The 14,896-nt window shown below is 40.9% G+C and overlaps 1 protein-coding gene across 1 annotated transcript in view; it reads left to right on the top strand.

Annotated features, from left to right (window-relative positions):
• The window catches only part of pdia5 (protein disulfide isomerase family A, member 5), a 72,380-nt gene that overhangs the window by 11,224 nt on the left and 46,260 nt on the right, over positions 1-14,896 (top strand). Inside the window, exons 2-3 of the mRNA XM_028590532.1 lie at positions 7,155-7,281; positions 10,253-10,340. Coding sequence (XP_028446333.1) covers positions 7,155-7,281; positions 10,253-10,340 — 215 coding nt within the window. The remainder of the gene's footprint in view (positions 1-7,154; positions 7,282-10,252; positions 10,341-14,896) is intronic.

Genomic DNA, 14,896 nt, shown 5'->3' with positions numbered 1-14,896 from the left:
TTTTGAGAGTTATTCCAAGAATGTAAGCACATCACTTTGGGCTTTGTAAGTTTTAATGGGCATTTTTGACTTAATATAGCCAAACAAATCGAAAAAATATTCAATGCATCAATCAGTGTAGAACAATCCTTAGTTGCAACTCAGTGTAAAATATTCATTTAAGGTCATGTGCTGCTTACATGTGCTTCTTGTGATCCTTAAGGCAAGTTGTCTTATGCCTGGTTCAGACTAAATGGTATCAGCCCGATTATAGCCTGACCCGGCCACTGTAGGGTGTCAGATCAGTAATGACCATGGGCGTCAGCTGCTAGTGTGTCATAGTAGACAACAACTGACGCCATGTACCAACAGAAAGACTAGCATGTTAGATTTTTCTTCCACAATGTTTTCCCTTTAAGACCGTGACTTTGAACCTTTAACACTAGGAGCACAGAGCACTCCTTAACTGTAAACATGGCAAAGCAAAGAAGGAATAATATAAAAGCAGGTGAAGCTATGAATCAGAAAAGGTCCGTCATTTTTTTTCTTTCTTTTTTCTTTTCCAAACACAAAACAACCAGCATCATACACCTCGATATTGTTTGTTTACATTCTTGTTCCTGGAAGTCGTTTCCTATCACCTCCTTCCTGATGACATCACACGTGTTGTGAAAGATGGCGAACTTTGATTGGTCGCAAATCAACGTGTGGTCTGTCATGGCTCTTGGCCAAGTAATGGTATGATTTCATGACTCTATAATAGGGGTGCATGATATATCGACTCAATATCGTTATCGCGATATCACGATGCGCAATATTATATCGAAAGTGTCGCAATAAGTATGCAATATTTTGTTTATTTTGTGGAGCGATGCGTCCCGTGCGTTGGCTGTGTGGTTTAGTTGTGTTCAATTTAGAGCCCGCTTGAAACGCTGTAATGATCATCATTTCATTGGCCAGTTACCGTGCCACTTGCACATGTTAGTGCACGGGTCCACTACGTGACAAACCCTATGGAGCGTACCATGTGACGTGTGTGCATATTTCGACAGAGTCACAGTGTAAGTGATGAAATGGATAGAGACAAAAAAAAAATACGGAACGAATCAGAGAAGGAAAGAAAAGAAAGGACCTAAAGAGAGAGCAAAGGGAGTGAGTGGAGCAACAGAACACAAAAGTAAGAAAATGAGGGAATGCTCAAAGAGAAGACGAAATAACATAGATTGATTCAGAAACTTTAGTGGCCAAAAGTAATCCCATCCCGCATCTATTTCTCACCGGTAGCTATCCCGCAACTTTAACAGTGTTTATATGAGGCAGAGTTTGGAGTCGGAAATATTGAATATTTTTCATCCACGACTGACCTGTTGTAGTTTTACATATGTTTAAAAATATCTAAATTAATATCGATATCGCAATATTCATACTTGATATCGCAATATCACATTTTGTCAATATCGTGCAACCCTATTATTTATTTTTTTTTCTTCTTTTCTTTTCATAAAGAGGCAACAATGAGCTTTTTCCTTAATTCCATAGAAACTGACTTTCTTTACCATCACTGAAGTAAAAGAATATGCTCATTTCATGGTTCTACTGAATCCATTTGACACCCTCCACTCCATGTTTATCCATTGAGCAGGTTTGATGAATTACGAGAGCTTTAAGTGGAACACGATATACAGTAAGGCCCCAGCTGCAACCTATAAATATAATTGAATGGGAGGCTTTGAAATATCTTTAATTGTCATTCGTGAGAAAAATGTACTTAAAAGGAGGTTATGTTTGCATTTTACTTTTCACACGTCTTAAACTTGGGGGAGAGTATAAAAAAATGCACGTTTTTCAAAAGATTTTATTATATATATATATATATATATATATATATTATTTTTTATGCACATGTCCTGGGCTCAAATGTAGGCATCATGTCTACTCCTTAAGAGAGGAAAAAGTAAAAAAAATCCATGTGAACTTAACTTTTGAGAGATACTGTACTAGATGAAGTGTTTTGATTAAGACTGCTGTCATCTAAAAAAAGAAGAAAAAAAATGGAGTCGTGCTCTGTAGTTTATCATCACTTGCTCACATTCATCATTTGCCGGGCGAGTACAAGGCTGCAGCCCCAGTAAGAAAGGGAGCAACACTTGAGTGATAATTCAGAGACTGTAAAAATAAATCGGATTATCATCACAGCTTTTTTTTGGGGGGCTTTTCCGCCTTTAATTGATAACACAGCTAGGTGAGAAAGGGGAGAGGGGGGGGGAAGACATGCAGGAAATCATCACTGGTCGGATTCGAACCCTGGACCTCTGCATCAAGGCATAAACTTCTCAGTATATACAGTGAGGAAAATAAGTATTTGAACACCCTGCTATTTTGCAAGTTCTACCACTTAGTAATCATGGAGGGGTCTGAAATTGTCATCGTAGGTACATGTCCACTGTGAGAGACATAATCTAAAAATAAAAATCCAGAAATCACAATGTATGATTTTTTAACTATTTATTTGTATGATACAGCTGCAAATAAGTATTTGAACACCTGAGAAAATCAATGTTATTATTTGGTACAGTAGCCTTTGTTTGCAAGTACAGAGTTCAAACGTTTCCTGTAGTTTTTCACCAGGTTTGCACACACTGCAGGAGGGATTTTGGCCCACTCCTCCACACAGATCTTCTCTAGATCAGTCAGGTTTCTGGGCTGTCGCTGAGAAACACGGAGTTTGAGCTCCCTCCAAAGATTCTCTATTGGGTTTAGGTCTGGAGACTGGCTAGGCCACGCCAGAACCTCGATATGCTTCTTACAGAGCCACTCCTTGGTTATCCTGGCTGTGTGCTTTGGGTCATTGTCATGTTGGAAGACCCAGCCTCGACCCATCTTCAATGCTCTAACTGAGGGAAGGAGGTTGTTCCCCAAAATCTCGCAATACATGGCCCCGGTCATCCTCTCCTTAATACAGTACAGTCGCCCTGTCCCATGTGCAGAAAAACACCCCCAAAGCATGATGCTACCACCCCCATGCTTAACAGTAGGGATGGTGTTCTTGGGATGGTACTCATCGTTCAAATACTTATTTGCAGCTGTATCATACAAATAAATAGTTAAAAAAATCATATATTGTGATTTCTGGGATTTCTTTTTAGATTATGTCTCTCACAGTGGACATGCACCTACGATGACAATTTCAGACCCCTCCATAATTTCTAAGTGGTAGAACTTGCAAAATAGCAGGGTTTTCAAATACTTACAGTATTTTCCTCACTGTATGTGCGCCTGCTCTACCCGCTGAGTCAACCCGGCCACATCACGGCTTCTTTTTTATTATTATTTAATTGTGGTTACTTCTATTCTTCAAATTATTTGAATGCACTATACATACTCTGAATGGGCCTGTCATTTATGATGCTTTGTAGGGAAACCTTCTAGTTCTTTCTATTATTGTACACTCGAAGAAGGATGGCGCACGATGAATCACAGCCATCAGCAGTGCTGGCTTGACCAGAGCATCAGTGTCGTTCTCAGCTGCCTCGACTGTAGGTTTAGGTACTGTATATAAGCTTAGCCAGAACATTTCATGCTACAGGTAATGCTTAGAAATGTGTCTGTTTGCACATTAACGGAACTAAGTAATTACCCGTGGTTGTTTTCTGATTCATCCATGACCAGTAAGTCAGTTAACAGTGTGTTAGATGCTGTGTGCAATCCACGGTTGACTGTTCAAAACACTATCAATACTTCTAAGAGACTGTGACGGAAGAAGTCTGTCTTTTTATCTCTCTCAAGACATGGCTTTTGCAGAGACAGCATTTTACAAAAATGTATCAGCTCTTTTCAAAGCAGATCTTTATCTAAAACTAAATACTCCCTTGATGAAATTCTTTCATAAGGATGACTAAGGGCGCGAAGCCCGATGCAAGTGTCTTTGCTATACGTTGTTTAAATAACAAATGCACCTGCGCCCATCTTTGCGCCCATGGGCGTGCTGGTCTTTCAGAACACACCTATGAATTAATGAAGACGCTAAGTACAACCCTTTTGAACCATGTACCTGGCGCACAAACCCTTTTTTCCGCCATCAAACTAGCTAAAATGGATTTGTACATGCCCTAAACGCACCTGCGCTATGCGCTTCACGCCGTGCGCTTAGATCGTTAAAATAGGGCCCTAAATGTCTCAACTTGTTTGGACTAACATACTCCAGTCCCTATGAAGGCCACCAAACCCAAATTAAGACCATAGAAAATCTGTATCTGGTTTGTGCCAGAAGGACAATTGTAAATGTTTCACCATTTATGGAGCGAGTGAGCGATTAAGTAAGAATCCAGTTCAGTTTGCGTCATTCTAATCCTTCTGGGTGGCCATCAGGCAAAACATTTCCTATCTCCCTTGGATAAGTAAGACAGCCTGCCATCTTTTCTCATCTCTTCCTAATCTTGCTCCCCGCTCTCATAAGCACTGAATGCGCACCTATGATGTCAGTAATACTTAGAAAGCCTGATAAATTGCCAGAAATATATAGTATATATTTGTAACTGGGCACTTAAGTTGTCTGTTTTTTCCTGTTTTAAACCCTTTTGCTTCCCATCAGACTCACTTCAGAAATGCACCCATTTGGGAATAAAAATTAGAAAAAGAGCCTGACAGGTGCTTGTTTTCATTCCAGGTGATATCACTCATCAGGCAGGAGCCGCTCAGCGAGCAGACAATGTTTGGTGTCCAATTTAGTTTTCCGTAAGCAGAAAGGAAGAGCCTTTTAATGAATGCCCAACTAGCAGTGTTTGGAAAGTCGAAGAAGTAATGAACTGACTAATGAAGCAGATGTACCCAACTCTTGCTTACTTTGAAGCCACCTTTAGTACAGGTTTACTGGAAGTAACATCCTATCTTGTTTTTACCATACAGTTGAAAAGAACTGGGTCATATAGCTTTCCACTTTAGTGTGAATATCAAACTGTTAATTGGGTTTGTGGCAATTATGAGTCACAGTAAAGAGATTTGGGAATAGCTGTCAGCCCCTGCTGCCACATTCCCATTTTGATCCAGAGTGCTGTGGACTGCTGCAGTGTTATAAAATTTAGCTCTGCCTCTCTGCATCAAACTCATTTTACTTATTTCAAACTGATAGAGATATATTTATTTCTCACATAGCTCGTGACATTTAATTTTCTAACAAGTCTTCAAGTCCAAACCCTGGCTGTGGCCCTTGAAGGTTAATTACAACTGTATAAACAACAGTATAAATTTGTCAGGCAGAATTTTAACAGAAATGAAGGAAAAAATCTTAAAGGTTCAATATGTAATATTTGTACTGTAATAAATCCAAAAATGACACTAATGCCTCATCAGATATTAAGGAAACATGTTAAACTGAAATACTATCTTTTCTGACAACAATGCTAATGTTTTTTCTTTTTGAAATTTACATTCCGTGACAGAATTTATGTTTATGTTTTGATCTGTGTGTTGTTATCAACGGCCCAGTTTGACAGCCAGACCGGGTTGCCAGATATACCTGTAAAAACGATAACCCAGCACGCTACAGCTGTAACGGTAGTACAGCCATGAAAGCAGCAAACAAACCAACAGGATCAACGGAGATAGATTCTACATGACATAAAAAAAGAAAACAGCATGTTTCTAACAGTTGCGTGACCAGAGACGTAACAACCCCCTGGTAAATATTGGAGATGTATTTGAAAGATGGAGACAGCTTAAATCCCAAAAGGACGCAGAGTTGGCTTATTTTCTCTTGAACAGGTAAGCTTTAGCTTCAGGCTAATTTATCACGGCTACAAGGGTCAGGCATTTTTTGTCATTTCAACATTTGTGTACTCACATTGAATTATATAGCTAGAGTACCCGAGTTGGTTACTCGCAAAAACAATTGAGACATAGCCAGTAAAGTGATCCCGACCAGTCCTGGCTAACGCTGCCATGCTAACCCTGCTAACCCTGCTAACTGCTAGCTAACGTTACCGGGAGGACCAGGCATGCAGCCCATGGCTGTTTACAATGTGTAGTTCAGCGGCTGGAGCCGACAACGGTGAGTTATTTTAAACCATGAGAGGGGGGCTTTAAATCGGAAAGAGAGGACTGTGAGTTTGCAGTGTGTTTAGCGATTGTTGCCGTAATTCTAAGCCAATGAAGTGTGTTCTGTCTGCAAGGTAATGGTATTTTTAGCGGTTCGTATTGTAATTCTAAGCCGAGGAAGTGTGCCTGACTGGCGTGTGGAGAGGACGATGAGGTTGTTGTGTTTTTAGCGGTTCGTACTGTAATTTTAAGCCGAAAAAGTGTGTCTGTCAGTTGGTTACAGAGCTCAGCATGAGCACGGGCTTTTATGACTGTCAATATAGCCAGCATCTACCGTTAGCTACTCCGCTGTGCTGTGGAGTAATGTCTGGCCATGTGAGAAAAGCGTCCACCAACATTGTTGTGAATGCTGCGGTCTCAGCCTGGCAACCTCGGTGAACTTCGAGTCTGGGCAGGAGGGGGCGGGGGAGACGACTCTCCAGTATTTTGAATTGGTAGTGCAGTAACTATTTTAACCGCTAGCTGCCAGTATTACATACAATATTACATATTGCACCTTTAAGCTTATTCTGAGAAAGGCGCTAGAGTGAAGTTCATAGTGCAAATAGAAACTGGCTAAAGCCTGGGGAGTATGAATGTGCAATTTTAATTGCAATCGGCGCGGTCGATTTTTCATTTTTCTTGTGTACAAGTGAAACCTATTTTTACAGTCTATGGTGGTAATGGATATGAATGAATGAATGCTTTATTTCGAACATGTAAAAAAAAAAAACTAAAAGAACAAAACAAAATATTAATTTAACATACAAAATCTTATTTAATCCTAGACCCTTTTCCACTACTATATAATAATCATCATGAATAGCTACATGTTTACATCATAAGTATTTATATCATATTTAACACGTTCTTTACAAATAATTACATATGTATATTTACACACCACAAAGAAAAGAAATTTTTGCCTATGTGTATATATTGACCAAAATAATGTAAGTAAACAAATGAATAAATCTGTGATAGTCAAGTAAAGTACAGATTCTGACCAGATTTTTGATGCCAGCTTTCATTACTACTACCTTTTGCATCACACAAATGATTTGTGTGTGTGTCCGTGTGTGTCTGTGTGTGTCCGTGTCCAGGTGTGGCTGCTGCCGGTGCTGGAGGCGGTGAAGGTGTCTCCTCTCATAGAGAAGGTCAGCGACCACAAAGACTTCAAGAAGCTGCTCAGGACAAGAACCAACGTTCTGGTGGTCTACACCAAGACAGGTTAGAGAAGACAGACACCCTCTCATTTGGATTTGAATATTTTTAACAGAATATAGGCATGGTTTTATTATTTCAGTTAGCCTAATAGCTGGTTTGATTTGCATTGAGAGATGATCTTATGGAAAGTACCCCATGCCAATCTCTAGGTATGGTGAAGGGCATGTGATGATGTGGGGCTATTTTAATTCCAAAGGCCAAGGGAACTTTATCAGGATGCATTGTATCCTGGATCCATGAAATAACTGGCCTTTACAAATAAAAATCTACCTGCCTCTATGGGAATTTAACATAGGAGTGTGTATACTTATGCCCCCTGTATTTTAAGGAAGAACATTTTATTTATTTACGATGCATTATTCATTCACAAAGAAAATCTGTGTCCTTAAAGGTTGGATTTTTCCTCATTTTATTTTATTAAGACGTTAAGATCAATTTCCAAAAGAAGATTTTTTTTATTCCTGTTTTTAGTCAACTTTGGCATAGGTTCATAAACTAATGAGCACAACTGTATGGCCTCATATGTAGCAGCATACATTTCTGGTTGACCGTCCATTGTTTCTGTCAAGGGAGGAGGCAGGGACAGCAATCCTGCCAGACCATCATAATAAGGGCTCATGGTTAATGCTTGTTATCTCAATGACTCTCAAACCGCTTGTCACTGTAGAGGTTGTTGCGGAGTGCTGTAAATACAAATAACATTGGATGTTATATCTAATATCACATATTTCATAGACATATAATATGTTTTATTTAGTATGTCAAACAAATAGAAAAATACACCTTTTAACTATACATTTTATGTTATTTTATTGTAAAATCCACATTTTCATTCTTTTATCAAGAGCTATGCTTTTAGTGTTGATATGTACTTGTAGAAGTGCATAATTAAAGACCATTATAATCAGAGTGAGTGAGTGTGAAATTCATGTTTTCAAAGTGACTACGTTAGCAGCAGTCACCACCAAAGCCTTTTAGTTGTGTTTGAAAGACACACACAACAGCTGCATCCAAACAGCTAAGCTTTTTTTTTAATGAATTCATAATTTTTGACATCTGGAGATGATGCACAAAAACACCTAGGACCAGAACCTTTTGACTGTCTCTTCCCCCCCATTACGTGTTGGCTCCAACATCCTGATTTAGCAAACTGAAACCAAGTTACAGATGTAAGATGAAGCCTAAATGCAAAGTGTGGATGAGTAAGTATAGCACAAACACGATTATCCCAACAATTCTAACATTATGGACACAAACACAATGGGCCCATTCGCATAGCTAGTGTAAGAACACTTTAATAGCCATGCATTAGTGCAGTTCATTATCTTCATTTGTACTGTACACAATGTGTCACAATTTTGCATTAATACCACATTAAATTCCTTTGGTCACCCTCTGTAATAAGAAAATGCAATCGCACAGTTTGCAAATCTGATGTAAGTTAAAAAACATTTTACCACAGTATCTTAAGATGCATTTAGAATTAATGTTTTGTGCAGCTTTAGCCTGCAGCATGCTTTAAAGGGATGATCACGGTGGTCTGTCTCAGTAATGACCTTGGAAATACTTCTGTTACATTATAGTTTTTTTTCCAACTAGGGAACCCTTAATGCACCCCAGTAGATTTCAGTTCCATTTTGATTTGCATATATCTGAGGTGAGGAACGCTCTCAGCAGGTTTGTAGATGGAGCTGCTAGATAGTACTAGTTTTTCTATTTAATAGACCCTCCTATGCCTCAATAAGCAGCAGAGGACCCTCAGAACCTTTAGGCCATTAGATAAGGCTTCCGCGTATCAAGGATTGGCTCTGACTGATCGCTGGCTGCGGTGTCACACAGACATTCCTTCTTTAAAGACACCAAATCGTCCCCTCTCCATTCAGGTTTTCTGCCACACTGGTTTAATGTCCTCCTCAGCAACCAATTATCTGACCACTTTAAGCCACATCATATATTCATTCCCCCTCTTGAGTAAAGACAGCCTTGCCCTGTTCCTTACCCCCAAGCCTCTGACTTTCTGCCATCAGTCACATCCCTGTTGAGTTTTGCTCTGGTTGCTCTAGCACCCATCAAACTTTAACAAGTGAGCTTATTAGAAAATCCACCAGTATCTGCTCCATACATGATAATAAACTGACACTGAATTGCCAGATGTTTTTGTTACCGACCCGGTGCGAGGCGGGACCCCTGGGGAGCCATGTCAGTGCCCCTATATCTAAATATAGCTTTGGCCTGGAGCGTTTAGAGGAATTGTTCTCTTTATGCAGTGAATAACACATTTGGTTTCGGGGGGAGAGAGTATAAAAATGATGTATTGTGTTACACAAGGACTAGAATTTTACACTTTGTTTACTTTCCTCGCAGGAATCTACTTTGCTTGCCATATCCGATGAAACTCAGTAATAGTGCTGTGTGTTGTTGGAGCTGGTGAAGTTTATTACACACTAGTTTCTCCTCTTTCCTGCAGAACGCAAACTGCACAGCTCAGCCATATTTTCCCTGTGACACAGTAGATTGCGTAAGTCTCTGAGCATTGCTCAGAATATGGTGGAAGCAGTGTCACAGCAGGTACAAAGTATAGTTCGCCAAAACCTACCTGCTCTGCTTCCTCCTTTTGCTGAAAAGTTGGTCTGCTTCAGCAGAGTCTTTGTGCCACCATATAATCCTCGCATCCCCTGCTTAGTCACACTATTGTAAGATGTTGAAAGCTGATGTAACTCTAACCCCCTCCCTGAACCCATCTAGTGAAAGGTATTAGAAAACCCTCTCCCCTCACCCCTCCATCCCAAACTCAGTGATCTCTTTCTTCGGTACTTGGTGCTTTAGTAAGACACTGAGCTCCACTGTAACTCAATTCTTCTTCACAGGGTCTGACATGACAGTGTCCTCTGTGTCTTTGAGGCTCTGGGTTGTCCTCAGCTATTGAACGGTTCTGGAGACAAGGCTGACCATGATTTATTCTCTGTGTCTGTAGCTACATCAGGGGACTCCCACCTGAAACTGCTATCAGATGTGGCCCAGACAGTAAAGGGCCAAGGGACTATTGCCTGGGTCAACTGTGGGTAAGTAATGGGATGATTTAAAAAAAAAAAATAAAAATAAAATAAACATGTTGTAAGTTGTTCTTCTCCTTCGATCACACCCATTGACTCCCTGTCTTTTCCCCCGACATCATGGCCTCCTTTGTACAATTTTCTGACAACAGTTATAAAGACAGGTCAATTTGCTCCTCCCAAGAATGTCTCCACTGTCATCAATCTGCAAAATTTATGGCTTTCCTACTGGGGTGTAAATGGCCTTGTTCCACTGGTTCTTTTGTAAGGGTGCAATTTGACAGTAGGCCACTCACTTATTGGAGCTATTGAAGCTTTGGGTCTAATGTGTTAAATCTCTTCATACCATTTAGGTTCACCCTTTGAAATTCTTTCATGGGAGTTTTGTTCTCCCTTTTGTGTACATAATGAAGGCACTTGCTGTGTGGTGTTTATTTGCCCTCTACGGGTAAAGCCAAAAGACGATGCTTCATGTCGTTCTTTGTCAGAGATTCTGTATCTTTCAGTTTCTGTTACCATTTTGTAATTTTGTTTGAATGTGGTTGTATTCCTCCCACCAAGAGTGCTTTGTGTGTTGTAAGTATTCCTGATAAGTGGTATCAGTCGTGGAGGTAGTGGTGAAATGATTAGTCTATCAATCTATTTGTCGATTCCAGGGCTAGGCTTCTTTGCTACTAGTGCCAATACAATACAATACTACTAACACCAACACTTTGAGAAATAAACACACTACTTAACTATTTCGATAATCTTTAAATAATATTTAGTGGGGGGCATTTTAAGCCTTTATTTGACATGACAACTGAAGACAGGAAATGGGAGAAAGAGGGGGAAACACATGCAGCAAAGCACGGTCAGGACTGAGCCTTTGTACCAGGGCGCCCCTAGTCCCTTTTTTAAAGCAAAAATGCCAAACATTCTCGAGTTCCAGCTATAATAAACCTAATTGTCTATGTAATATATTGCACATTGACAAAACAAGCAATTTTGAAACGTCACCTTGAACTTTAGGAAGTTGTGATGGTAATTTGTAATCAAAAGTAATTTTCTGACATTTCTTGGACCAAGACATTAATCAGTTAATCAATACTGAAAATAAATAGTTGCAGCCCTACTTGAAACAGTTATGGACACTCGGGGCTACAGACGCCATTTTTTTTATCATTGTAAATCGAATACTTGGCTGTTACTTGGACAAACAAGCTATTTGAAGATGTTGCCTTCAGCTCTCAGTAATCACGATAGGTTATTTTTCACTGTTTTTTGACATTTTATTGATAAAGCAATTAATCGATTGATCAAAAAAGAACCAACAGATAGTCAATAGAGTTATACAAACAGTCATTAGTTGCAGCCCTAGTCTCATGGAAAATATGTTTTCTTTTTTTTAAAGCATTTTATTATTTTCTCTATACTCCACACACTCTTTCCCACAGAACAATACATCTGTCATCTGTCTCTCTGAAGCACATCTATCTCCAGCCCACACTGTGGAAGTGTTTGCATTAGACAAATGCTAGATGGTCCCAAGACACCGGCAAGAATTGTTTTCTTTAAGCACAGCTTGCTTTGCTCCCCAATGATCTGACTTTAGCTTGTTGTTCTTTCTGCCCTTCCTGGTGTTCAGTTCCACTTACTTTATTTTAATTTTTTTTGTCTTCCTCACCAGAGAGGAAAGAATGTATCATAAAACAGGAAACTGTGAGGAAGGCAGTAACTTCCCTTTGACACCTGGTGCTCATTGCAGCATTCACAATCTCTCTCAAGCTTTTTCGGGATTGAATCTGAGTGTTGGCCAACAGAAAGGAAGAGAAACTAAACTCAAAAGGCATTGTCTGATGTTTTGGTGTCCACATTTTTCTTCAAAGACGCTCCATGATACGTGTCTTTATTTTACGGTTTACTTTTCGACTCCGTTACTGTTTTTGTCTGAGAGGGTATGGTATCATCTCTCTCTCCCTTCGCCAACAATTCCAGCATGGTAGAGAGCGTGCTAATGCTAAGCAGAGATTTATACTGGGCCAGATTCTTGCCAGGGGAGCTAGAGTGAGCTGGGTTCATCACTGCAGGACAAATGAATCCGGTGCCAGGCTCTGTAGAAAAGCATTGTGCTATTTGGCATATTTCACCACCATCTCAAATGGGCCTGTTCCAAATCGAAGCTCCAGCTGCGAGCTCATGGTGGACAGAGGGAGCGAGAGAGTAAAGCGCATATCACAGCGTGAGAACGTTCAGCCCTGCCAAGGAAGAGGGCCACCAAGGCCAGAATGACACACTTTGAACAGATGACAGGCAACTGAGTGTTGGCCAACAGGGATCCATCAGAGGGAAGGATGATCTCATACAGGAAAGGACTACAGGACTGTGCTGCCCTGCTCCCATTCTTTTACACATTTAGAACAGACACAGGGCATGGTAAGAAACATGGTCTTGTCTGGGTCAATGGAAATAGCAGAGCACAAACAAGCACAGCACGGATTAGGATTTGTGTTTTGGAATAATTAAATGGCATGCCGGCTTCATCCTCTTTGCTTGATGAACCCATCATTGGTCCTTTACAAAAGGGACTCTGTTGACTTTGGCCTAATTCGATGATTTGGCTCCAACCTTTTGTATTTAATTGTAATGATTCCCCAATCTTAAAGGTGCACCTCGCACAACCACCTTGTTGCGTCAAGTATTTTTAGTTGGTGTACTAACCAAATAGTATCTCAAAAAAGTACAATCCACCTTGAGGAGCCATGAAGTAGCGACGCTGGGACCAGGGAAATCTTTTTAGAGTGCCTTATTTTATTAATTAAAATATTGATATTTAACGCCGGCGTATACATTTTCGCACTGCATGAAGGACGATATATTGCCGTATCAATATTTTGTCCCACCCTGTTGTGTCCTATTAATACTGTTAGTGAACACTAGGGGCGCTAGAGTGCACCGTGAGGTTACAGGTGAAAGGTATGTGCGTAGAGGAAGAGAAGGATGTGAGAAGAATAAAGTGAAAAGTAGTGTGATACATGTCTCTCGGCTCGTACTTAAAATACTTTTACAAAACACCACATTTTGGCGACGAGGATGGCTATTAACGTGCCTCTACCTACACCGGTCATGCCTTGCCCAGGCGAACCTGCTATTCCCTTCCCTACATGGCTGAAAATGTTCGAGAACTATATGCTAGTAATCGATGCTAACGGGGAAAAGTGGCCCGAGGCAAGGAAGCGTGCTGTTCTTCTCCATGCACTTGGCACCGAGGGACAGGCTGTTTTACGCGCTACCGGATACAGGTACTACATATACTACTGCAGTGGATGGACTTAGAAATCACTTCGTTCCGAAAGTAAACGTGATTGCGGAACGTCACAAATTTCGCCAGAGGGCACAGCAACCAGATGAGTCAATAAACCAGTATCTAGCCTCATTACGTGAACTGGCTGCACTGTGTGAGTTTGGTGATATGGAGGAGCAAATGCTTCGAGATCAACTGATAGAGCGTGTTGCCAACACACGCGTACGGGACAGACTTTTGTTAGAAGCGGACCTGACCCTGGCTAAAGCTACTTCGCTGGCCCTGCAGATGGAGGCTGGGCTACGGAATGCTGGCGTTCTATCCGACACTACTACTACTGCCGCTACCACGACGGCTACTGCTGCTGCTGCGTCGGTGAGTGCCATACATAAACAGCAAAGGAAGGCCCGCCAAAAAGAACAAAGGATGCCTGCATCATCATGGCGTCTACAACTAGCCGCCGCTCCTGCTACCGTTGTGGATCCACCAACCACCTAGCAAATAAACCCTCGTGTCCTGCTGCTAAGGTGACGTGCAATTCATGTGGAAAAGTGGGACATTTTTCCAAAATGTGTCGATCTGGACAAAAGGAGGTGCGTGAAATAGTGATAAACGAACTGACTATGCTTTTAATGACTGTGCAAGATAAAATTATCTGTACTGTGCAAGTGAATGCAAATGGACACTGTCATGACGTTGAGCTCATAGTAGACACCGGTTCATCAGTTTCTATCATTCCAGAGAGCACTTACCAGACTCTCTTTCCTACATGTGAACTTTCGGAGCCTGCAGTAAACCTGTTCACATATTCAAGAGAAAAAATACCCGTTAAAGGGTGTATGCATGCCACACTTACTCATGATGGGCATTCTACTACAGGCTCATTTGTAGTGGTAAAGTCAGGCACTGCTCTATTAGGGCTAGATCTAGTTGTGGCATTGCACATGCGTATTGAGGGCACAAAGGTTGTTACAGAAGACAGCTCTGATGACCCTACTGCACTGAGGGCACCTACTGTACCAAGCACAATACCTCAGCTTGCACCCGAGATCCAGGTACAGGAGATTGGCTGTGCAAAGGGATTTGTGCACAAAATTCAACTCAAACCAGAGGCTGCGCCGATACAACAAAAACTCAGGAGACTTCCCTTCTCGGTGAGGCAGGCAGTGAGTGATGAGCTCAAAGATCTACAGGAAAAAGGCGTTATAGAACGCATTGATGCATCTCCATGGGTGTCTCCAATAGTTGTGACGTAGAGAAAAGATAGAGGAAAACTACGCAT

Source organism: Perca flavescens, chromosome 11 (assembly GCF_004354835.1).
Source record: "Perca flavescens isolate YP-PL-M2 chromosome 11, PFLA_1.0, whole genome shotgun sequence".
Lineage (NCBI taxonomy): Eukaryota > Metazoa > Chordata > Actinopteri > Perciformes > Percidae > Perca > Perca flavescens.
The sequence above is the reverse complement of the archived record's forward strand: the minus strand, read 5'-3'. Positions and strand labels throughout refer to the sequence as shown.